Source organism: Myotis nattereri (genome assembly GCF_964212035.1).
Source record: "Myotis nattereri genome assembly, chromosome: 18".
NCBI lineage: Eukaryota > Metazoa > Chordata > Mammalia > Chiroptera > Vespertilionidae > Myotis > Myotis nattereri.
Window position 1 is genome coordinate 23,024,470 of NC_138093.1, and position 25,525 is coordinate 23,049,994.

A 25,525-nucleotide genomic window follows, 5' to 3' on the forward strand; every position below is an offset into this window, starting at 1 on the left:
AGCCATCAGTCGGACATCCCCTGAGGGCTCCTGAACTGTGAAAGGGCGCAAGCTGGGCTGAGGGACCCCGCCACCTCCCAAGTGCACAAATGTTGTGCACCGGGTCTCTAGTATATAGATAAAAGCCTAAGCAACCAAACGACCGAACAACTGGATGACTGGTCGCTATGATGTGCACTGACCACCAGGGGGCAGATGCTTAACGCAGGAGCTGCCCCCTGGTGGTCAGTGTGCTCCCACAGTGGGAGCACCACTCACCTGACCGACGGGTGCCAGACACAGGGCTCACAGCTGGCCACCACAGCCTGGAGACCACAGCAGAGCGGCAGCAAGCCAACTAGGGGAACTATGGCAGTAGACACAGTGGGGCCAGGATTAGCAGGAGCAGCACACAGGCGCGGTAGGCAGCATTGGACTGCCAGTTTTGGCCTGATCCCCGCAAGCTATGCCGAGGGACCCCACCAGTACACGAATCTGTGGACTGAACCTCTAGTTTCATATAAAAGGAATCATATAATATGTGGCCTTTTGTATCTGGCTTCTTTTACTTAGCATAACGTTTTGAAGATACATTCATGATGCAACAGGTGTCAGGACTTCCTTCCTTTTTATGGCTGAATAATATTCCATTGCACGGATAGACTACATTTGGTTTGTGCATTCATCAGTTGATGGCCTTTTGGTTGTTTCCACTTTTTGGCTAATGCTACTGTGAACATTCTACATGTTTTTGTGCGACTAGATGTTTTCAATGCTCTTGGGCTCATTTTTTGAATTACTGCATTATTTTCTGTAATTTGAACTTACCACATAACCATTTCTTCTATTGAGGACCATTTATGTTTTATTCATCTTTTGCAAATTACAAATAATGGTGCAATATATATCTCTATGCATATGCGTATGAGAAAGACAGCATAGTGTCTGCTGTGTCACACGGAAGCGAAATCTCTAGGTCTGAATCTCTGCACTTAATAGTTGTGTTAACTTAAGCAAGTTGCTTGTCTCTCTGCCTCTGTTTCCTCATTTGTAAAATGGGATAAGAATAGAACGTAATTTACAGGGTAACTGATTAATATAAATAAAGCAGTTACGGCTTGACACATGGTATGTGTTCAATAAATGTTAATATTATATGCAAATACTTCTATAGGTTAGGTTCCTAGAAATAAAATTCGGGGGGTAAAAAATTCATTTTTGTAATTTTGAAAGATACTGCTTATTGCCCTTCAGTAAGGTTATACCAGGAGGAATGAGAATGCCCATTTCCCCACACTCTTGCCAATTCTGGAAACTATTAAGCTTTTTTCATTTAAATTTTGTCTATTGAATAGACAAGAATGGCATATTTTGCTATAATTTGTATTTCCCTAATTGCAGCTGAGATTAAGTGTATTTTAATATGTTTATCAGTTACTTATATTTCTCCTGCAAAATTTACATTTGAGGCACACATTTCTATCGATTTGCAACTTTTTGTTATATGTTTCGAAAATATTTTCTCTCAATTTGGTTCTTGTGTTTTAATTTTGTTAATGGTGCCTTTTATCATGTCAAAGTTCTTAATTTGTATGAAGTCTAATAGATCAATATTTTTCTCTGGAAGCTCTCCCATAGACAATCAAAAGCTTAACGTGGGGGTGTCACAGGTTACTTTTACGCATAACTCAGTGGCCAGAACTGGTCACAAAGCCCTACCTAACTACAGAGGGACCAGGAAGTATACTCCTAGCCCAATTCCAGAAGGTGATGAACTGGAAATATTCAGAGAGCAGCTTGAATATCTGCCACGATGGTCTATGTCAGAAAGAGACCACCAGAAACAAGGGGAGAACGATAGAGTGATTAAGGAAGTGTTAATATGCCTCCAGGTATTGGGCAAGAACACTGTGATCAAATAATACAGAATTCATTCCAGTTGAATTAGGGAGATGTGGCTTCAGGAAGCCATTTCATACGAAGTAAGCCTGGAATAGGAGTCTAAAAGGGCTACATTTTCTGAAGAAGTTGATTGAGTTTTTAGTATTCAAAGAGTGAGCATAGAAAAACTGTGTGTGGGTTTTTTTTTCTTTCCTCTTTAGCCATTGATTTAATCATGATGTGAGGGGTTTGTATAGATCATCCAAATATTAAGTCACCAAGCCAGAGGGTATTTCGAATGCATTTGGGGAATGGCAGAGCTGTCTGTTCTTAAATAAATGGCTGCCCAACCCCCACCCTCTGTAACCGCTCTTAGTATGTATGTGTGCACTTCTGTGAGAGGAAAATCAATACCTTCTTGGATGAATTGAAATTGAGCTATGTCAAGGCATACATGCATTGTCTGATAGCATCTTTCTGCCAGGAATCTAATATATTGATCAAATTTCTCTAGCAGAGCATCCATGCCATATACAATAGCAAGGCAGCCTAATGTAGGAGTGTTGGCTATACAATTATTTGAAATGTCTCTTTTAACCAAAAAAAAAAAAAAAATCAAAGCTTGAGATCACCATGCAGGGCACTGTCTCTCCTGATGTGTCCTCATCTCCCTGCAGTTTCTGGCAGGGGTCATGCACAACGCGCTCCCTGTTTCTGTGGTTCACCTGCTCCTGGCTGAGGGTGAGAAATGATTTTCTCAGTTGGAACACTCCTGTCAAAGACAGGGTCTGCCTCCTCCTCTCCCTGGCCTCCACCTCTCCCTCCCCCTTCTTTGAGCCAAAGCAATATTTCCCTTTTTCCCCCCAATAACAGCAGCAAACGCGTAGGTGGCGATTCGGCCGTAGCTCGCTATAATTACGGAAGTTGTACCTTTGCCTTGTGCACGTGGGGTTTAGATGATTAATAACTCTGGTTACTGTCCTCGTTGCTAAAAGGCGAGGAGGAGGAAAGGCTCTCTGCCTGGCTCTTTCAGACATGCTAGTTCAGAACGATGACACACAAGCACAAGGGGCACTGGCTGACGCTGTTCAAGAGGAAGGGACATGCACAGCAGAGAGGAGGATGTGCCTGCATTTTTAAATAAACCGTCTTGTGATGCAGAAGGCTTATGAGACATTTCAGGTACTGAACTCCAGAGACATGGAAAATTACTCACATGCCTTTATATATTTTTTTCGCCTAATGAGTCTACTGATCCAAAGGGAAATTATTCCGGATAAATGACTCATCTAAAACACGTTTTTTTCCCTACTGCGTCCTGGGTGAAGAAGACTCTATTCAGAGGCAACAATTTATTATTTAACATTTGGACAGGTCCACAGAAGTATAAGTCATTTGAGTCCAAATAAAGAAATGTGCTATTTTTATCAACTTCTAGATGTTCTTGGCAGAACCGAGGCTAGACTTTGTTAGGGGAAAGAATAGGTTTAGAATATTTTTTATTTAGGTTTTCAATAAAGATTTGATAATCAAAATAATATTTTAAGAGAAAAGCCAAGAAACAGCCTTAGAAAATGTTATGAAGATGTGATGAAAGCATTAACAAGGGGAAGAGAAGGACAGAAAAGAAGGAAGGGAGGAAGGGAGGAAGGGAGGAAGGGAGGGAGGGAAGGAAAGGAAGGAAGGAAGGAAGGAAGGAAGGAAGGAAGGAAGGAAGGAGAAACTGCACTGGAACGAGAAATAGTTCCATCTGAAATAGATAAATTGTAGTATTCCTTTTAGTTCATTCCTATTATTGCATGGATTGTTAGAGAAGATTTCATATAGTGTAATATGCTTTTCCCTGTAATAAAAGCATTCATCCTTTAGAAATGAAAAATACCATCCTATCAGAACTATATCATTCAATTGTGCAACAAATCTAATAAAGGATTTTTATATTTCACAATGTTTCAAAAAATATCACATGTTATTTTATTTAAGAAGCATGAATTCTTAGAAAAAAAAAAAAAGAAGCATGTGCTCTAATCCAATAGGTAAGGTATGCATTATTATTCCTGTTTTATTGATGAGGCAATGATGACCAAGGTTATATAGCAAAATAATAATAAAGTTGGAACCCACTTCCTTAGCATCAAATCTACTACAACATACTGCCTCTTAAGAGCCAAAACTTACCATATTTTTGGACATATATTTACCTTCATTTTCTTTCTTTCTTTTTTTTTTTTCTGGGACTGAGTTTGTGCCCACAGAAGTCCTTGATGAGTTTTTGTTTGATGTATAAAATTTTTATCTTTCTTCTGAGGGTGTGACAAATGTGGGTTTTGTTCCCTTAGTGGTGAAAATGGATATTACGTTGTGTTTTGAAGGACCAAAAGGGAAGAATTGGCTCGATTTTATCTTATATACCTTTCTAATACCTTCTACTTGGAGTAGCTTATACTGTGGTTAATTACAGCAAGAATGGAGGAATTAAAATAGGTATGTCATGATAATTGGACAAGGACACTCATAAATCCAAAATCAGAGTTTAATACTGTTTTATAACAATCTGTTTCCTAGCTCTCTTATTTGTCCTAGGTTATGCAGTTTAGTTCTGCACTATCATATATGTTTTGTGTTTAAGTCTAGCTTTGCCAATGCATTGTACATAAATTTAATGTAGGACTTCTCATTTCTCTTTTAACCCTACAGCTAAAATTGGTAACCTTTAGAGTTCTCTTGAAACTTTCTTCACTTAAAAATATTCCATGTTCCATTTTTGCTGAAGACTCTATATTTATTGCCTGCCATCTATGCTGAATTTATTATACTCTGTAACTATCCTTGCTAATTCATTCCTTCATTAATTCTTTCATTTATACATCTTAGTATAGTTATCATACATTGTACTCCCATAATATTCACCACATTATATTGTAATTTTCTTTTTTGCTTTCTAGATTTGAACTGTCTGAGGGAAAAAAGTGTGTGTTTGTAATATTTTCATTTCAGAAAGTGCCTGGTACATAGCAGGTGTACAATGAATGTATTTCAACGAATGGCATTCAGGAAAATGCCACATACCTGGCCGGCAGGGACTAAATGCTACCTTGTGGTGAAGACACTGATTTCTTTTACTTTCTGTTTTAATTATTTACCTTATAAATGAAAGGTTTGAAATATTTGAAAGAATATGACACTACCATTGGAGCAGATTTTAAATTTTCATTACCACGCAAAATCCCATTTAGATAAAACAAACAAACAACCTATTTGGGGGGTGGCTGGGTATTGAATGCCTCTAAAACTATTCAATATTTTATTACTATACATATTTTTTTCAGTAGGTTGACATATGCATGTTATAATGGTAAGAAACCTTAGATGGGGATCAATATATACTATATTTTAAATCAAGGTAGAATAAACAGGAGATAACGGGGGGGGGGGGAGCAATGGATATTTGTGTCTATGTTCATTTAAAATTCCGCCTCTGGTTAAACCAGGCAGCCTTTTCAAAATCGTTGCAACTGTAATAACATGCCACTAAATGCTTTTGCTTGTTCAATTTTTCATTTGCAAAAGTAACCCATGCTTTAAAACCTGGAAACCTTTGAAATATGCATCAGGCAGGAGGCTGGTGTGGAGATTGCCTTGAGGTCAGGGCTTTCAGCTCCTTGGTTGCTGAGTCTGAGGTTTCTGCCAAAGGCCACGAAATATCCCTTCATTAACTGGTTCTTGGCGGCAAATATAATTAAGAGCTAGCCATAGACCAGAAAGTGGGAAAAGAATAGGTGTCTCCTGTGGTGTGCAAACAGGGCCAAAGATGCTGACCCGGTGACAGGAGCCCTGTACCATCACTACCCTGTAGTTGGTGGGGATCTGACTTAACAAAATGGCTAGGAATAAAGCAGCTTGGTGACGCTGGTGCTGTCTGGCAGATAGCGCAACCTTTTGTAGGGCTGGCACGTGCAGAGCGCAGCGGCTTGACTGCACATGTTGGCAATTCCTCTCGTTCCCCAGAGCCCTTCCCCAAGGACGCTCGTGTCAGGCCAGTTAGGTGCGTGTTTGTACAGGTGGTGGATCAGCTGTTTTCCCTGGAAGTCATTCCTTTCTCTTTCCAGTTTTCCTGTTGAGGGTCACTCAAGGGTGACGAGAAGTAGACTGCGCCTTGAAGGCTGAGCCTGCTGTTGCTGTGGCTGCCAACACACAGCCACAAAGAGACAACGATTCGAACCTGCCTTGCTGACTGCTGTCTCTAGACTCCCTGGCACCGCTCAGTGTAGGGTAGAAAAAAACATACCTGGTAGCATTCAAGTCTAGAATTGTAATGAAGTGAGGGTGTCCAGATGTACGCTTTTTGAAGGGATTAACCCAGTGGTCCCAGAAGCCTTTGGAGGGTAATAAATTATTTACTTTTTCCAAAGGAGATAGAAATAGGAAATCTTCAGCTGTGCTCGGGGAGATTAGAATTTCAGATAGGCCTTTTTGAGTAGGGAGAAGGTAGCTGTTTGTGTTACACAGAACACACCCACAGTAGATCCTTGTTTTCACCTGGGTCATTAGTGCATGCTTCTGACTAGGCCAAGGTCCCTGGGCAAACCAATTACACTTTGCTGAAGTCTGCTCTAAGAAACTTGGGTGATGCGGTTAAAAGAAAAATCCCAAACCATCTCGGGCTCGGTAGGAAGAATTTTGAAATGCTAATATTTGCCTTTGCAAGATTACATACTGCTGATAACCCCTTCCATCATGCAAGTCTCTCTTCCTTGGGCTCATTAAAAAGACTTGAACCATTTGCCAAAACCTCCCTGCACACCCTTGACACTAGTCAAACCGGCTTCCTTGCCATTTCCTGAACACAGTATAAATATGTATTTATCAAGTCTTTGCTATGTGCTAGGCACTGTGTTATGTGTTCTATATACATGAAGCTCTTTGCATTCTTTTATTCAATCAAGGAATACTTCATGAGCACCTACTATATGTCAGGCATGTGTTAAGAAGTGAGGATATGGCCGTCAATAAAGCAGACACGAGCTTACAATATAGCAGAGGAGATAGATGTTAAATAATAACAACGAGGGAAGGCTAGGAAGGCATGAAGACATTAAGCAAGGAGGCCTGACTCCGAGGAAGGGATGTTTACCCTGAGACATCAAGGAGCCAATGGAATCAGCCAAATTAAGAGGATGGGGATGTATGCTGGGGCTGAGGGGAGAAGATTGAGAACAAGGTCAGAGTGGCACAGGGATGTGCACTGCACAGCCAGTATTCCTAGTTCAAACCCTGGCTTATCGCTTACTTTCCTTAAAACTCTGGGCCAGTCACTTAATGTCCGTGCCTTTATTTCCTTATCACAGTACTAAGCTTATAGGTTTGCTGTCCTTACAAATGAGTTGCTATGTGCCCAGCACATAATATGAACTATTTACGTGTTAGTTATTTTAACAAGGAAGTGGAGGTATTTTGAGTTACTTTCTAGCCTAGAGGATAACGTGTAAAAAATACAGAGAAAGAAGTGAGGTTAGAAAAATTGATAGAGCTTAGATTATGGGGGGCTGAAGAAGGGGAAGGTCTTGTAAGCATGTGAAGGACTTGCTGGATCTGTAGAACTGTAGGGAATCACTGAAGGGATTTGAGCAGGATGGTGACACAATCAGGTTTGTATGAGCCAAGCTGGTGGCCATGGAGACAACCCAAAAGTGTGTGGATTGGCGAGATATCTAGGAAGTAGAATGAACAACCCTTGGTTATGGAGGTAAAGTGTGAATGAGGAAGAGGGACCAGTGAAGACAGAATCGCTAAACTCAAAAGAAGCCAGGGCAGGCCTCGCCAGTTTGGCTCAGTGGATAGAGCCTCGGCTTGTGGACTGAAGGTCCCGGGTTCAATTCTGGTCAAGGGCACATGTCTGGGGTGGGCTTGGTCCCTAGTGGGGGGCGTGCAGGAGGCAGCCAATCAATGATTCTCTCTCATGATGTTTCTATCTCTCTCTCCCTCTCCCTCCCTCTCTGAAATCAGTAAAATATATATGGCGCCAGGGCATCTCAAATGCCCAAATAGCAGGGTAGCTGTGGACACATTTGGGGTAATAGGTTTGGTGAAGGGAGTTGACATTATTTTTCTAAGGGCTCCTCTTTTCTTAGTGCTGGGAATTGAGCTCACCTGCTGGGAGTAAGTGGAGAAAAGGAGAGGGTGGAGGTTTAAAGAGGCATAATTTGAAATGCTGGTTGTAGAAAGTGGGGAGACTATTTACTAGGGAAACCCAGGCAGGGTGGAGGACTTTGGTGAGGATGGTGATGTTCAATTTTTAGTGGCACCTGACTGCCTAGGTGTGAGGTTTTCTCAGCAGCTCCCGGCAGCTCTCAGATGCAGAAGAGGGATGAGCTGCTGAGAGCTAGCTCTAGGATCAGAATAATGAGATGATGATAATAAAGATGGAATCTAACATTAGTAGGTTTACAGGTTTACCAGGTGGCAGGTGCTGTTTTAAGAGCTTTCCATACATTCTCTTATTTAATTAGACACAGGCAGGTCTTAAAGTTGCATGAAATGTACTAGATAGTGCACAGCAAATTAAAGCTTAGCAGCCTGGCATTTTATTTATATGAGGTTATATAAACATTGTGTTTCTCTGGCCTCACTAATCTATGGGGAAAATTACGGTCAAAATAACAGCAGTGAGATGTCCTCTCTTTGGCTCTGTCCTACTCACTCTGAAAATCTTGTCTCAAATTCTGTATTAGTTTCCTAGAGTGGCTGTAACAAAGTACCACACATGGAGTGGCTTAAAACAACAGAAACTACCCAAATCAAGGTGACTGCAGGGCCATGCTTCCTTGCTTCTTTCTAGCTTCTGTGGTGCTCCTCAATCCTTGGCATTTCTTGGATTACAGCTGCGTCACTCCAATGTCGACTTCTGTCAACACTTGCTCTTCTGTTGGTGTGTCTCCACTTTCACGTGGTATTTTCCACTTCTTATAAGGGCACCAGTAATATTGGGTTAGAGCCCACCCTAAGGACCACATCTTAACATGATTGCATCTGCAATGACCCTATTTCCACAAAGGTCACATTCTGAGGTCCTGGGAGCTAGTACTCCAACATCTCTTTCTGGGGGACACAATTCAAGCCATAATAAATTCTTTCCAAGTGACTCTGAAAGTCCTGGGTGGTCAGGAACTAGCACTTTTTGTTTCCATATGCTTTTCTCCTTAATGCCACTAGCACCCAATGTCCTCTTCCACACCTTCTCTGATCCGGTTATAGGTTGGTCTACTGCGTCCAACTACGTAACCTGTTTGTAGACAGATCTGCCTTCTACTTTGTTTTTCTCCACCATATGCAAGTCCTGTTCCCTCCGCTCGGGTGGGCTAGAAGACAATCACAAGGACAGATGCTGTTTGGGGCTTAATCATCCCTTCCACTGACAATGACCTTGAAGCAGAGTCTTTGAACCAATCTTATGAGCCTTGCCTCTCTTTGCCCCACTCCGATGGCTGTTATCATGCCCCTAGGTACAAATAAAACCTCTGCTATACCCGACATGCCCAGAAATATCAACAGGAATACTAGGGTGAATGCAGTTTAGCTTCTCAAGTTAAGTCTACAGCTTCCTGTGATATGATTTTATGCAAAAATTTATCCACAGTATGATACCAATCGTTGGGCTGTCTACTGAATCGAATGCTCAAGATTTGAAATATCTTCTGGCCTGATAGAAAGGGCTTTGCCCATATATCTCACATTTACTCTTCTCCTCTTTCTAAGCCTGCTGAATCCAGTGAGATTTGACTTCAGTCCACAGCCCCTTCTAGTCAATCATAGTCTCTCACTGCATATAACCCCCCATGCCCAGTAATATTCAGCTATAGTACGTCTTGATTTCTTCTTCTTATAAGAGGCCCTATTATTAAAGTAATTAGAAATGTTTGTGCCTAATTCTCACTGTAGCAGTTTCACTTTCACCACAGTAAGAAAAGGGTTGACTGTAATTATGCCTGGCTGCTGTGTGCGCGTACACGTGTGTTTCTCTTTGCTTTTTATTTAAATAAAGTTGACATAACATACCTTTGATCCTAACCTGCCTCCAGGTGTGATACCTTTATTCTCACCCAAAACATCAATCTAAAGTTAACCAATCAATAGTATTTAATGAGTGTGTTTTTTATGTGTCCTGTATTAGAAAACAGACACAAGAAAATTACCTTTTTGGTAATTATTGTTATTATTATTATTATTTAAAAAATATTTTTATTGATTTCAGAGGGGAAGGGAGAGGGAGAGGGAGATAGAAACATCAATGATAAGAGAATCATTGATTGGCTGCCTCCTGCACATCCCTACAGGGGACTGAGCCCGCAACCCAGGCATGGGCCCTGACCTGGAATCTAACCCGGGACCCTTCAGTCCGCAGGCCGATGCTCTATCCACTGAGCCAAATCAGCTAGGGCTGGTAATTATTTTTTTTAACTCCTCAAACTTAAATAATTTAAATCATCCATTCAATAAGTACTGGGCACCTACTATGTATCAGGTACTGCGCCAGGCACTCGGGGATACAGCAGAAGCAAAACAGACACAACCACTATCTTCTTAGAATCTGCCATCTATTGGGGAATCCGGACCTTAACAGTCTTACAGATAAATATATATTCACCAATGTTAATAAAAATGGTAAAAGAAATGTATAGAGTGCTATGTATAATAGGGAGAACCTAAGTGAGGTTGGCATGGATGGTCAATGATATTTACGCTGAAGTTCAAAGGGTGATTAAGAAGGGAGGAGAATATCTATGCAGAAGAATCGCATATGGAAAGGCTCTGAGATTCAAAAGAGCTTGATGATGCCTCAAAGAAACTGGAAAAAGACTAGTGAAGCTGCAGCACTGTGAATGAGGAGGAAGGTGAATCAAGATGAAGGAGGGGGAAGGTGAGGACTTGATCCAAAATGGCCATGTAATTCCGGATTCCAGCATATGTGTCAGGGGACGCACTGAAGGATTTTTTAAGGAGAAAGGCATAATGAGATTTATGTTTTAAAAGATGCTCTGAGTGTTGTGTGGACAATGGTGTAGGGCCAAGAGGGGGACGCCAGCTAGGAAACTGTGGAGATAGAGGATACAGCGACTGGTGCTTTGGAGACAGGAAGAAGTGAAGAGATTCAAGAGATATTTTGGAGACAGAGTCAACACATTTCTTTTTAGAGGAGTATAAAAAGAAAGCATTAACCAATACACTACTGAATTATTTTAATTTCTAATCCAAATAATCTGGAAGTTAATCACTGAAGTCCCCTGGTGAGAGTCTGTCCCATTGTGTTTCAGGCAATATAGCATTGAGCAAGACCCAAACCTCCAATTCACATGCAGACAGAAGAATCTATTTGAATTTTAGTGCATGCTTTGCCTGGGGGTGTGTGGCTCACTTCAGGATTTCAGGGAGTGAACAAATAAAATGTGTGGGGTTTTTTTGGGGGGGTTTTTTGTCTGTCATCAGAATACAGTTTTTAGAGGTGTACAGAGAGCAGCAGCAGGAAATGATGCATGTTTTTCTTAATTAAGTAGATAGTCTCCTGCTTGGTGTCTCCTCCCCCATTCTTTGCTTCTGCCTTGGCACACATTAGCAAGAGCCCATTAGAGTTATCTTCAAATTACACCTGACCAATCTACACTCCTTACACACTCCCAGGCATACCAACACACTCCGCTTTCTACACACACACACACTCACACCCTTCTCCCGATCTCTCCACGTCTAACTGATTCTTTTCTTTGCTGACGTCCCCCTCCTCTAGCCAGATCCTGGCTCTCAAAAGCCAGCTGGGAAGAGGTGAGATGGAATGCACTGTAAACTGGTAGGAAGGATGTGACAGGCCTCCCTAACTGGTTTTTCTTATTAGAATCTGTCACGCAAAGTGGAGGAACTCCTTCCCTTGGAGTCAAGACAAAACATCTCTTTGTTTTAAGGGCCGAGTCAGAGGTTTGGGGTAGCTTTGGAGGTGTCTTGTGAATTGGGGGAGGGGGTTCTTTCTTCAGAAACCTGTACCCTGATGTCAGGAACACTTAACACTTACAAGAGGGGGATACGTTTCTGCTCCAACCTCTCATTTTCTCTAGCTCCTCAATTATATTAACTTAATAAGACAAAACAGATAGGCCCAAAGGTTGATAGTAGTTTCTCCAACCTAGGTGATAAAATGAGGGTCTATTTTTTCTGCTTCTTTACACTTTCCTGTGGTTTCTAAATTCTCTACAATTGATGTGTATTAATTTGATAATTAAGAAAAAATACTAAAATTAAAATCAAACCTCCCTGAAGTCAGGAATTTTTTCATTGCATGTACTAGCAACTAAACAGAATACCAAAAGGCTTATGTATCTCAGTGGGACTTTTAACACATTTGCTAACAAAGCCCCGCTCCCGGAATGCTTCAGATTTCGGACTTTCCTGGGTATCTGTCTTATCCCTTGCATACAGGTCTCTCACTCTAACTCTAGTTTCCAGCCATCCCATGTACTGGTGAAAAGTCCAGATTTTGAAGACATGTTTTTATAAGAATGGATCTGCATGGATTCCAAAATCATCATGCTTATCACTCCTGGGGTGAAAAAAGCACACATTAAAGGATCTATTTACATTGCTACGTGGAGTCTACTGTGATAAGTGCTTTAAGAGTGAATGAGAAATGGTTCCTGTCCCTAAGGACCTAGCTACGATTTGGGGAAGGTTCTTTCTCCAACTTTAAAGATGTAAGTGTTGGCAGAAAACAGCGATTCGTCTTTGATCAAAACATCTGTGAGACTCACAAAAGACAAAGGCATGTCAAAGTGAGCTACATAATGGCCTGCAGCAATTTTTAAAGTCTGAATAAAAAGCAAAAACTCTTTACAGTAACCCAAACAAATAATCTAAACCACTATCACCCAATCATTTTGATTCAATAAAAAAAAAAAATAAACATGTCTTACATTGTTTGCAGCATTGTGTTGTTTGTTTTGCTCTTTGGTCAGGGCTTAGGTACAGGTACAGAAAACCACTTTGGCAATTTTAAGCGGGAAAGGCTGAAGACAGGGAGCTAGGTGCTTACAAAGTCATTGGAGGGGCTGTAGGAATGGACTGCTGCCTGAGAAACCAGAGCGGCCGAAGAGGAACTCCTGGCTCCAAGAGGGTGTCCATGCCTCTCTAGTTTGGTCACAGTACCACCTTCATCTAGTGTAACCTGAGATCTAACTTACAAAGCTCACCACCCCCAACACATTAGTATAAAATACTAGAGGGAAACGAAAAGGCAAGCAAAGGAAATGTGTTACTCAAGGGAGAAAATGGGGTCGCTAATACAGACCTTATTTCTGCATCTGACCCCAAGCCCATAGCTGGTATTTATAACTTTCTTCCACTCTCATCTCATATTTCTTTTTGTAACTTCAGCCAGCACCTCGGCTAGTCGTGCTGCTTTATCTGATGAGGTAACTCAAGCCTTTATTCTAAGGGGTCTGAACCCTTGGTGCTCTGTCTGAATTGGGTTGCTGTATCTTTAACTTCTGCCACTGGAAGGGCAGCATAAGAGGGTGCCCTAAAGATTCCTCTTGGTTTTAAAACCACCCATACCCATTATTTCATTTGTTGTAGAAATTCCATTTCCCCTTGAAAATCAGGACCCATCACTCCAGCAATATAGGAACCCCCTTTTACTTGTGGATTTAACACATTGGCCAAATGGCTGTCTCAACTTCCCCTTTAATGGAACTGTTGTTGAGTCTTTAGGTGGGAGCAATCTTTCTCTGGGTTTTAAGCCTCCTAAACCAGGAGAGAGCCAAACATCGTGAAAACAGATATAAAAACTTTGTGATTTGGTCCTTACATGGAATAAAGATTCTACTCCTTGATTTCTAGGTTCGTGTAGTCTGACTGGGAGAAGCATCACTGTAGATTGGCTACTGGTTAGAGTGCCATCTCATTCCATAGCACAGCACTCTGACTCCTCAGAGTGGTGTCTCCTGGCCGTTACCGTGACTGAGTCTTCAGTAAGTAATAATGTCATTCTGTAATGGCGTGTGTTTGTAGCTGATGAGATACATGGTGAGATCAGGGAAATCCATAGACATTTTCCCTTTCTCTTAGTTCTTTGGTAGAAGCCATAGTTGGCTACAAACAAGACAATATGACACTGGTTAACTTAAACAGAAATAGATTTTATGGCATGGCTTTGGGTTGCTCACAATATCAATGTGAAGACCTCTAAACAAAACCTAAGAAAAATCCAGAAGCCAAGAAAAACTCACACCCAAGAACACAGCAGAGGTCATGCCAGAGAAACAATCAGGTTAGGACACTGCCGTTGGCAGCCCAACTTCGGACACTCACTGCCATTTTCTCTGCTGGACTCTTACGTCTGTTGCAGCCTCTGACAATGTAATCTACTTATGGCTGGGTCATTGAGTACTTCCATAAGAGGCAAGATCTGTGGCAGAAGTATCTGGCCAAATCTGCTTCCTGCCAAGGAGGTGAGATAGGACTATCTGCTCACTTTAGGCCTAGTTGGAGCTGAGATCTTGCCTCCCAATAAGACCTAAGAGATAAGAGGATCCTTCTATCTAGGAAGGCAGCTCCAAAATCTGGCAAATGCCCACCATATCCTCTAAGCGTCAGTTTTCTCATCTGTACAATGGAGATTATAATATCCATTTGAAATTCTTATCTTTTCCTATAATACTTTAACCTAATGTCCTTTCAATCCTTATCCATTGCCATGAAGGTTAAATTTAATAATGCATGTGAAAAAAAATTGTTATTATTTTGTTTCCATTAGTACCTCCATGTCTTTATCTCCCTGTCCTGAGGCAATTCCTACAATTCCTGATCTTGGAGCAATCCCACTATTCTTTCCCTCATCTCCTGCTCTTAGACTGCTGAGTACATCTGGAAAATTTGATAAAATCATCCCAGTTGATTCCATTACAAAGAAATAGTTTCCAAACTCAAGGTACTACTTGCATACCTCTTCCTTAATTCTGCTCCCATTTCCCCAAGCAAATGGATGCACTTGTCTCCTACAGAGAGGAAAGAGGGAGTTCATATGTGCCCCCCTAAACTCCCTCCCCTCCAAATACAAACGCATGTACATCTGCCCCAATCATTACTCTTCCCCTTACCCCCGAGTCTCAAGTGACATGTCTCTCCTCAAATGATGGCAAAGGCCAATCTCTCCCTTTGTCTGTACTCTTCTGCCTTTCCTGGGCCCTTGCTTGAGCTTCCGTCTCCTTAATTTTCTGTATCTGCTAGTCCACTGGTCTCTTCCCTGTGGCTTGCAGTGTGTAATACTGCAGACTGTTTTTCACACTCATGGGGCATCCCTGGTTCTGGGTTATTTAAACAGCTAACACTATTGTTTTTTGTAGATTTGACAAATGCACCTTGTAAATATTGAAAGCAACACAGAAAAATACAAGGAGTAAAAATCACTTGAAATCTCTAACTAGAGATAAGCATGCTGAGTATTCATCTTATTCGGCCTCAGTGAGAGGTACAACATAAGATTGAATCCTTTTGCAGGTCCGTTCCTCGCCCTTCAGCATGATCGCTAGTCTCATGTGCTCAAGCAACAGGGCAATGTTTATATTTATCACACATAATTCTAAGTTTTAGAACAGTTACTTTGTGGTAAGTATAACTGTTCCCAAACTTAGAATTACGTGTGATAAATATAAAGTGTTCAGACTCAGAACTTATGAATTTCTAGATAAATAGCTTAGTATGCTATTAAATTTTCACCCTTGGTGGTTCTACAACTTGTACACAGAATAAATATAATTTAGGATACACAAAAAAAACACTGTTCACTGTTCAGCCGTCTGTAACCCTTCACGCTGTCAAAGCCACTCTCTCTGAGGTTACTAGTGACTCTTTAATTGCTAAACCCGTTACCCTACTCAACTTCTCAGTAGAATCTGACATTTTTGGACCACTGCCTCCTTTATAAAAATTCCATCTTTTAATGGCCTCCTTGACACCACTCTCTCCCAGTTGTCTTGCTAGGCCAACCCTGGCCGTACGCAAGTCTCCTTCCTTGTCCCATCTTCATTATCAGGCTCACACCAGGATGCTCCCTTGGGCCCTTTTCCATTTCTGGGAAGACTTACCAGTACTTAATTATCCCCTAAATGTGAATTGCTCCTCCGTCTTCAGCAATAACATCTCTTTCCCAAGCTCTAGTTCTGTATCTTTCACTGGAGTACTGTATGTCTCATAAATTGCCAGCCATTTAACACATGCAATAATGCCCCAAACCTGCCCTCCACTTCCATTCCTTATCTCGGTTCATGGCAGCAGCATCTACCCAGTTCCTAGAGTTAGCGTCCCATGTCAAACCTCCTTCTCTCCATCCTTATGACTGGTGTGGGTTGTATTAACAGCATAATGTAGTGGTCAAGAGCAAGGACTCTGGCCGAAACCAGTTTGGCTCAGTGGATAGAGCGTTGGCCTGCGGACTGAAAGGTCCCCGGTTCGATCCCGGTCAAGGGCATGTACCTGGTTGCGGGCACATCCCCAGTGGGGGGTGTGCAGGAGGCAGCTGATCGATGTTTCTCTCTCATCGATGTTTCTAACTCTCTATCTCTCTCCCTTCCTCTCTGTAAGAAAATATATTAAAAAAAAAAAAAAAAAAAAGAGCAAGGACTCTGGAGCTGAATTGCCAGCATTCAAACCCAGCTTGACCACTTACTAGGCAAGTGACCTTGAGCAAGATTCTTCTTTTTTTTTTAATCCTCATCCGAGGATATTTTTTCCATTGATTTTTAGAGAGAGTGAAAAGGAGGGAGGGAGGAAGAGAAAGGGAGAGGAAGAGAGAAACATTGATGTGAGAGAGACACATCAACTAGTTGCCTCTTGCACATGTCCCGACTGGGGGCTGGGAGCGAACCCGCAACCGAGATACATGCCCTTGATTGGAATTTTACCCATGACCCTTTGGTCTGTGGGCTAATGCTCTAACCACTGAGCTGACCGGCCAGGCAAGATTCTTAACTGTTCTGTCTCAGTGACTCATCTCTAAAATGAGGATAATGATAGTAGCAATCTCCTAGAGTCCTTGTGAGGATTAAATAATTTTGTATTTGTAAAGCACTTAAAACAGCATCTGGCAGAGAGTAAGTGCTACATAGGTTCGTGTTAATTAATTGGTCTCTGGTTCACACCCACTGTAGTCCATTTTTCACCCTGCTAAGAGAGGTATTTGAGGGGTTGCCAATTTTTGAGTTGTCAAGGAAAGGCCAGTCATTGTGCTAAGTGCTTTAAAGTATATAGAATCTCATTTAATCCTCATAACAACCTGTTTGCAGAGGTGGGGGGGGGGTGTTACTATCCTCATTTGAGAGATAAAGAAACTGAGGTCTTAAGAGCTAATGTACTTTGTTCAAGATTATAAATGCCTGAGTTTGAGTTTTAAATCAGGCCTGTGTATTCCCTGAGCCTAGTGTTCAAAACCAGGAAGCTACTCTATACCACTGTCCCAAGGCTGAGTAAGTCACTTACTGCTTAAACCTTTTTAAAGACCCCACACTGCCTGTGCTGACATGATCTATTCCTTCACAATCTCGTTCCAATTTATGTTTTTTTCCTGCAACTTTCCTCCATGTGGACTGTCTTTTCCATCCTCCTTCTCTTTTCCCTTCTTTCTTTCCTTTGTTCCTTCAACATTTATTGAATTCTTGAGTGCCAGCCAGGCACCATGCTAAATTGGAGAAAAGAAGAGAAATGAGCAATTTGTCTTCAAGGAGCTCACAATTTGACACAAATTATTGTTGGCAGTGCAATGAAGGGTGTGCACCAGGTGGCTGAGGGGCCAGACTGAAGAAAGGAGAGGAGTGGATAGAGAGCGTTTCTTTGAGGAGGGAACATTTAATTGCCTTAAAGGATATTCTGGTCAGACAATTTCTTGCCATTCTTTAACAACCCTGATTTCTTGCTTTTTACCTTTGAGATTGTTGGGTGTCTTTCTCCAGGTTAGATTTTTGTTTAATACTGTGTTTCAAAGTCACCTTCTCTGGGTCACCATCCAGTTGGATGTGTGTTTCCTTGTACAGACCTCAGTTACAGCACATATCACACTGAGGTCTAGATATTGGTCTATCTGCCTGTCTTTCTGACTGAATTGTGATGTCCTCCAAGGAAAAATAGTCGTTTTATTTTTGAACTATCTTTCATTGTCAAAGTGGTGTGACTGGCATATCATAGTGCTTAATAAAGTTTTGTTAAGTGAAGAGTTATTTGCATATTTACAAAAGAAAGTGTAAGGCCTGGGACCCTTCTGATTCAGAGTAAAACTATTCAGAATATCATTCATAGTACCTAGCCCAGTGCTCTACAGAAAGTACCTACTTTCAATAAATGCTAAGTATTTGATGGTTCTGTCAGTGAAATATCTGAAGTAATGCTAGGAATAAGGAAACTTATTATTAAATCTACTTCTTTAGATAAATTAGGCTTTTTATGTCCAACTGAGTATCAGGACTCCGGATCAGGCATGAGAAAAATTAAGAATTGTTGGTTATAGAGCTAATATTGAGGATTTCTTTTCTTCTTTGGTGTGGGGCCATGGTTCCAGACTCTTGTGCACAGTTGAGGCACCAATATATGGTGCTGTTGGGAGCAGGATACCATAGTCTACAGGAGTTGCTGCCAAGAATCTACCATTCTAGTCCATTCTGGCTAAAGGCCTAGCAATCTTGTTCACAGTTGCTCCTGGTTCTGTCTTCTTAGACACACGGAGCAGTTACTTCCTCTCTGTGGTTGTGCCTTCTTCCTGGGAGCATAGCTCTCTTTTTTGCCTATCTCTTTCTCCCGTAGAGGCATTGTTATGGTGAGCAGAAGGTACTTACGGTGCTGAGGTGAGAGGAGTCCTCGCTGCTCCTCCTCTTCTTTTTTGACCTTGATTAGCCTTCCACCAGGGGTTGAGGCTTTTGTGTCACAAAAGTCAGAAAGACTCATAGCCTATGCCTATTTTCCATTTGCCTCATCCCTCTCTTGAGAAAACGATTGCAGAACCCCTACTGGCATGAATTAAGAGGAAGGGAAAGGGGAAAAATACATGGAGGGGAAAAAAAAGAAGCCCAAAGCAGAGACTGGTATCTCAGAATACTGTCCCGGTCCCAGTAGTCCTCTAGTCTTTGTATCTCATCAAAATTGTGAGAATTAAAAATTAAAGTACATGTAAGAAATTTGGAATTGTGTTTGGTACACGGACAGTGAGTGCTTAATAGATGTTAGCTATGATTATCTAGGACTTCTCCACCCAGGGAAGGACCTGGGTCTCTGTCTCAAGTCAGGTCTTCCAGGACAATTACTCTTACCCTCATAGTAGTGCCACGCTGTGTGCGTGATCTATACCCCATGCTCCTGAAGGACAGTTTAGCTGCATGCTGGACCCACTTCTGGTCTCCCCTGGGGGTGAGCTTGCTACTACCCCTAGGGGATTCTCTTTCCTCCCAACATTGGTTTCCCTTTCCCTACCCCAGAAAGCTTACTCACAAGTCCAGTTGGTACTGCACCAGTCCTGGTTGGAGTCCAGGTGTTGTTACTGGCCTTTCTGGTAGACCTGGGACTGGATAATTACATTGAAATTCAGAAGCAGCATGCAATTTTTGGCACTGATGACTTTCACTAAATTCAACAAGCATTTACTGAGCACCTAGAGCGTGTAAAATCTGGCTCCTTTAAATACATTTGGCTCTTAACTCCATTCGGATTAATTCTGATCCATCCTTAAGGGTTTTATGAAGAATAAGTATTAAAGTGGAAAATATTTGCACAATTCTTTGCAAATATAAACGTCTCTTATGAATGATTATCGCTACAGTATTAATATTAATTGTAATAACAACACTGCAGCTTCCCGGGGAGGCGGTAGGGAGCAGCTGTAAGACCCAAAGGAGCCAGAAGGAAGAGGTCAGGGGCGGTGCCTCCAGCACGTCCGGCCCCGAAGAGGCGGGGCCTTGAGGAATGTACCCAAATCCCGCCCCTTACTCAGCCCCTTCCGTCGGGGCGGCGTAGGCGGTTACCATGGCGATGACGTAGAGTGGGCGGAGCGGGGCGGGGCTATGGAGAGGAGGAGGAAGATGGCGGGAGGGCGGCTCTGAGGAGACCTCGGCGGCGGCGGAGGAGGAGAGAAGCTCAGCGCCGCGCCGCGCCGGGGCCCATGTGGGGAGGAGTCGGAATCGCTGTTGCCGCCGCCGCCGTCGTTGCCGCCGCCTGGAACTGCGGGACCCGAGTTGGGGGTGAGGGGGGAACGCCAAGATGAAGTTCGCTGAGCACCTCTCCGCGCACATCACCCCGGAGTGGAGGAAGCAATACATCCAGTATGAGGTACCGGCGGCGGCCGGGGTGTGCGGGGACTCGGAGGGGCCGCCGTCTCGCCAGCCCGACCTCCGCGGCCGCCTTCCGCTCTTGCTGCCTCCCCGCGCCGGGGCAGACTTTGACCCGGTGCCGCGGGGAGCCACTGCGGCATCCCCGCCGCGCCGGCCCCTCCGGGCCCGCTGACCTTCCCCTCCCCCGCAGCCCCGCTGCCGCTGGGGTAACGGATATGCAGGCGGCGGGCCGGAGGGAGGGCACTGCCCCGCCGGAGCGGGGGCGCGGGGGTGGAGGGCCAGCCGCAGGTGGGGGGCTCGGGGCGCGAAGGCAGCCGGGTCGCGGCCGCTCCGCGCTCCTTTCCTCCTCCCCTCCCCTCTCCCCTGACCTGTCGTCCCCACCCCGGGCGAGCGCCCCCGTGGCCAGGTTTGCTCGCGTTTCTGTCCCCGAGGAACCCTCCTCTCCGACCAGCCCCTCTGGCGGTTTCCCTCGCCCCGTAGAGCCCTTCTGCCTTTGCCCACTTGCCACTGTTGACAAAGGCTTCGTAACTGCGCTGAAACTTGATTGAAATGTGTATCACACATGCAGTGTGAAACCGACTGTATTGTCATCAACTACTCCGTTTGCATGGGAAGACTCGTTTGGCTGATTGCATGGAGTATGCAAAGTAATCACGTCTTAGGTTTTGACTCTTCTGTTGTTTTGGAAAGGAGTGAAGGGGCAAGAGGAAGGAAAGAAGAGAATTATTAAAATTTTCAGGGTTTTTTTTTTTTTTGCCCCTAAAATTTTAACTATGGAGAAAAGTACTGTATTGTAAACAATGTACTTTTTTTTTTTTTTAAGCCATACCTGCCTATTACAGAAATCATGCCCCCCCCCCCCTTCCCTCCTAATTTCTGTGATAACCTGTAGGGTACTTAATCGATAGTGGTAAGGAAACTTACATTAATACAGGGGGAAAGTGAAGATAATGAACCCATGTATATATTCAGAAGGTGAGATAACCTGAAGGGCTTTAAGCATTGCAATAGGTTATTCTCAGTTCAGCTCCTGGATAGAGAAAGACTCCAGGAATTCACATCTATGTTATGTGCAAGAACAAAGAGTATAAAATCAATAGGAACACAAATACGCCAGCTAGATTTTGTGAAATAAAATATGTTGGTACTCTGTTTCATTTCTATTTAAGTTCAGTGATAGGGTGTTTCAGCAATAGTGTGAGTTTAATCATATAGCAGTTGTAATAATTGAAGAAGACGGGGAAAGGGCTGTAGGTCGGTTAAACAGAACCTTGAAAGACTGTAAAATAAATCCACCTTGTAACATACAGCATTTTATTATTGCCAGAAACGAGAGGCCTAAAATTAGTAATGCTTTTCTTGTCACTTAATTTTCTTATAGTGTTTTGTGGCTGCATTTGTGAGAATGAAATAAGGGGATAGCTTTTCAGCCTGGAGAGTTTTTGATTTATTGTTCCTAATAACATTCAGGCAGTTTTAAACCTTGGCTAGAGTCCAGACGATGGTTTTTATTGAAAGGCGGGTATTGGTCTTTCGTCTTTCCAGTAGTAGTAATTTTCAGCACCACTGCCAGTTCTTCATAGAGGCATAGGACATAGCATGCTGAGGCAACATCTTGCACTTGCTGTATAGTATGGCATGCTTGATTTGGGCAGAAGTAATAGTGGCTGTTTGCTATGATTCATTTTAAGTATTACAACACTTAACTGTTTCATAGAACTGTATTAATTTGGAATATCTGGGGATGGAAGTGGGAGCGTACGATTTAGTTTGAAAATGCAATTACCTCCTGATTTGTAATGTCAGCTTTGTGGCTGGAGTAACCACAGTAATTCTGGGACTCTTCATTCACTTACTCCATTCGGGTACTTGTCTTCAATGGTTACTCAAGGTTGGCTACAAGAGGGACAGAATTCCTGAGCACATTTGTGATTGTATTATCTTTCCCAGGCCAATTATAAATCATTTTGGGGAAAATTCATTTACTGTGGATAATGGAAATTTTATTTTGCAGAGAGTCCCTACTATGTGACTCCTGCCCTGGATAAGCTCATTGTTTGGTAGGCAAAATTAAATAAGGGGCACTTTTCTTTGTGCATTGGAGCAATTAAAGGCATTTTAAAAAATAGGGCTAGGATTTATGTGTGGTATATTGTTTCTCAAGAGCTGGTGCTGGTCCTTTAAAAATAAAGAGAAATACATAAGAGTGTTTTGCATTCAGAAATTTTGGCAGCTTTAAAACTTAGGAGGGTAGGGGGAAGAACATCATAAAAGATGTTAGTTTTTGCTAGAGAAAAGAACCTTCTTGTAATGCAATAAAATGTAGTTTCTCATGTATGAAGGTGATGCTCTTGGAACACTCTTAGCAGAACAGACACTTGCATTTGTTATTCAAGCACTGGTAGTGAAATTTTGGTATATTACCCCTAATTTCTAGCCTAGGGTGGTTTCTAGTGCTGTGAACCACTATGCTTTATCTTTGGTTTTTATGTCATTTTGCTATATTAAATTTTATTTTAAGCAGAGCATTACATAGAAGCTGACAATTTTGTTTTATATCTGTAATTGTGTGTGTTATTGGATATACTTGGTCACACAATAGGGCTAGTTCTTGTATATGTTAGCCATAAGACCTTGGGGACAGTCTTTTTGCCTTTTCAGGACCCCTTCCTCCTCCATAAAGTAAGACTATAGGCCCAGTGCTTTTTAAGGTTCGTTGTGGTTATAGGTTTTTGATTTAACTTTTAATTGTTTTTCTTCCTTGGATTGTTAAAATTATTTGATAGTGACCCATCAATATCCTGAAAATTATTGGAGTTTCTAATTTAAAAGTAAATTGTAGAGTTCCTAGATGAGGTCTTCATAGAGAGAATAATAAAGCACAAAAGAATAGAGCAATATGGAGAACCGTATGAAGAACATCTATTCCACCCACTTCTGAATAGTTTTTACAAGGAATAAAAAAAAAAAAAATGAGCATAGACTATTCCTGTTTCCAGTAATCTATTTGAATGTACATCTTGGCATGTAAAATAGAACATTAATAAATTTTTGTAAGAATATTTTTTAAAAATTTAGGACCAGTGATTGTATAGAGTTCTGTAATAGATTAATCAAAATTAACTTAGACCACTTTCAACCAAATAGACTAGTCTGACTATGTTAATATTTTACAGAATATTAACAAAAGAAGCAAATATATTTGGTGCCTTAGGCTGCTGACTTGAATTTTCTTCCCTAGGGTCCTGCGGTTTGGTTTCTCAGGAACCAGAAAGGGTTTTTGTCAGTGTATACTTTAGTTTTGTAAGATACTAAAATAATGAGGCTCCTAAATTTTATGATTTTAGACTTTGAAGGAAATTTAGAGGTTATCTATCTCCTTGTTTTTTCAGGCAAGGAAACTAAGGTGTAGAGACGTTAAGTCACTCGTCCAGGATCAGATGTAGATAGCTAGTCTCTTGAGCACAGATGTTTAAGCATTAGGAGTCAGTTCACCCCAGCCTAGCTCTGTGACCCTGATTAATTCACTTTCTCTTTCTGGGCTTTAGGTTCTTCATTTGTAACTAGAGCCAACTAGATTTGATGGCTTCTAAGTCACAGCCCTGTATTTTCTAAGGACCCATCTGGCTCTAAATTTCTGTATGTTTTTATGGTTTAATTGTTTGATATATGAAGAGGAAATAATTTAAAGGAATATTATTAATAACATCCTTTTAAATTAATAGTGTTCTTTCAAAAATTTTTATATTTTAATCTGTGAATGGAAAGCTGACTCAAAGAAACTCTTTTGTTTAATTAAATAAGCAGTGATAGTCATGGATTAATATTTTGTTGCAGGATTTGGGAAAGGAGAGATTCTGCATAACTGCACATCCCTTATTTTCAAATGTAAGGAAACATTGCCATAACACAATTGTGCTTTTCATTTATAGAACTCTCCCATGAGAACACTTGTATTGTAGGCTTCAATTTCCCAAAGGTATTGTGTTCATTAGTTAGGGTTAACTTGCCTTGCTGGAACTTGTTTGAAATTTCCAGTTTGGCCACCCGATGGGGCACAAATCACACTTTTTCTTTCAGTGCTTCTGTAAATGAAAGTACACTATAGCATATTTAAGGTAACACTTGTACATGATTGTGTCAGTAAGATGCCTAGCATTTACAAATGTTTCTTAAATGAGTGAATGAATGCTGTATAAGACAGGAAGGTATTACTATTCATTATTATCTTCCTATAATGAAATGTGTTAGGGTAAGTATCCTGGGAAGATTATACTTGTCCATCCAACCCTGCAGTTTGGTTTTGGAACAGCTTTTGGGTGAAGGCCCAGATCATAAGAACCTAAGAATCTTATTTGACCTGCGGTGACCATGGAAAATTAGTTCTAGCTTCAAATCTAGCCCTACTCCGGAAAGCATTTGAGAGACTGATTAAGTTGTGCTGGTTAGGGGTTTCAAGTATATTTGCATCATAGACCCCAAAGGAGAGTACTCCTAATTTCCATGGAGTAAGAGAAGGTAGTATTAGATAGTAGTAGCTATATTTATTTTTATGCATATGAGAAGGAAGAAATAACATTTTACTAAAAATGGATTGATGTGACCTTGTTTAGTAGGTATTCTTAGGGAATTTTCAGTGGATAGTCATAATCAAGTTTCACAATCAACTGAATCCTGAAGTTTGAACTAGAATGCTGTATTACAAAATTATTAAATTAAGATGTTAATAAATAATGAAGCTTTTCAGTTATGTTCTCTAAAAGTGTTATTATTGATACTTACTTAGATTAAAAATATTTTTGTAGTATTCTCAAATGAAAGGTAAGAATTATTTTATCATTGTCTCATCTTTTAATAACTTGTATTTTAAAAATTGTATGTTTTGACCCTGGCCGGGTAGCTTAGTTGGTTAGGGTATTGTCCCAGTATGCCAAGGTTATGGGTTCCATCCCCTTTTAGGGCACATAGAAGAATCAGCCAATGAATGCATAAATAAGTGGAACAACAAATCTATGTTTTTATCTCTTTCTCTTCCTTCCTCTCTCTGTGAAATCAAGAAATAAAAAATTCTGTGTTTTATATTGTATACAGTTTTAGAAGGATATAATTTATAAGTAAACTAGAGGCCCGATGCATGAAATTTGTGCACTGGGATGGGAGGGGAGGGGTCCCTCAGCCCGGCCTGGGCCCTCTTGCAGTCTGGGACCCCTCTCTCCTTACCGCCCACCTGCAGCAGAGGAGGGAGAGGCTCCCACTACCGCCACTGCACTCACTAGCCGTGAGCCCGGCTTCTGGTCAGTGCACATCATAGTGACCGG

At 41.7% G+C, this 25,525-nt stretch overlaps 1 protein-coding gene across 1 annotated transcript in view; it reads left to right on the forward strand.

The window, feature by feature from the left end:
• Nucleotides 1-19,924: 19,924 nt before the first annotated feature.
• XPR1 (xenotropic and polytropic retrovirus receptor 1) overlaps nucleotides 19,925-25,525 on the forward strand; it is a 102,046-nt gene continuing 96,445 nt past the window's right edge. Inside the window, exon 1 of the mRNA XM_081111800.1 lies at nucleotides 19,925-20,205. Coding sequence (XP_080967926.1) covers nucleotides 20,137-20,205 — 69 coding nt within the window. The 5' untranslated portion in view covers nucleotides 19,925-20,136. The remainder of the gene's footprint in view (nucleotides 20,206-25,525) is intronic.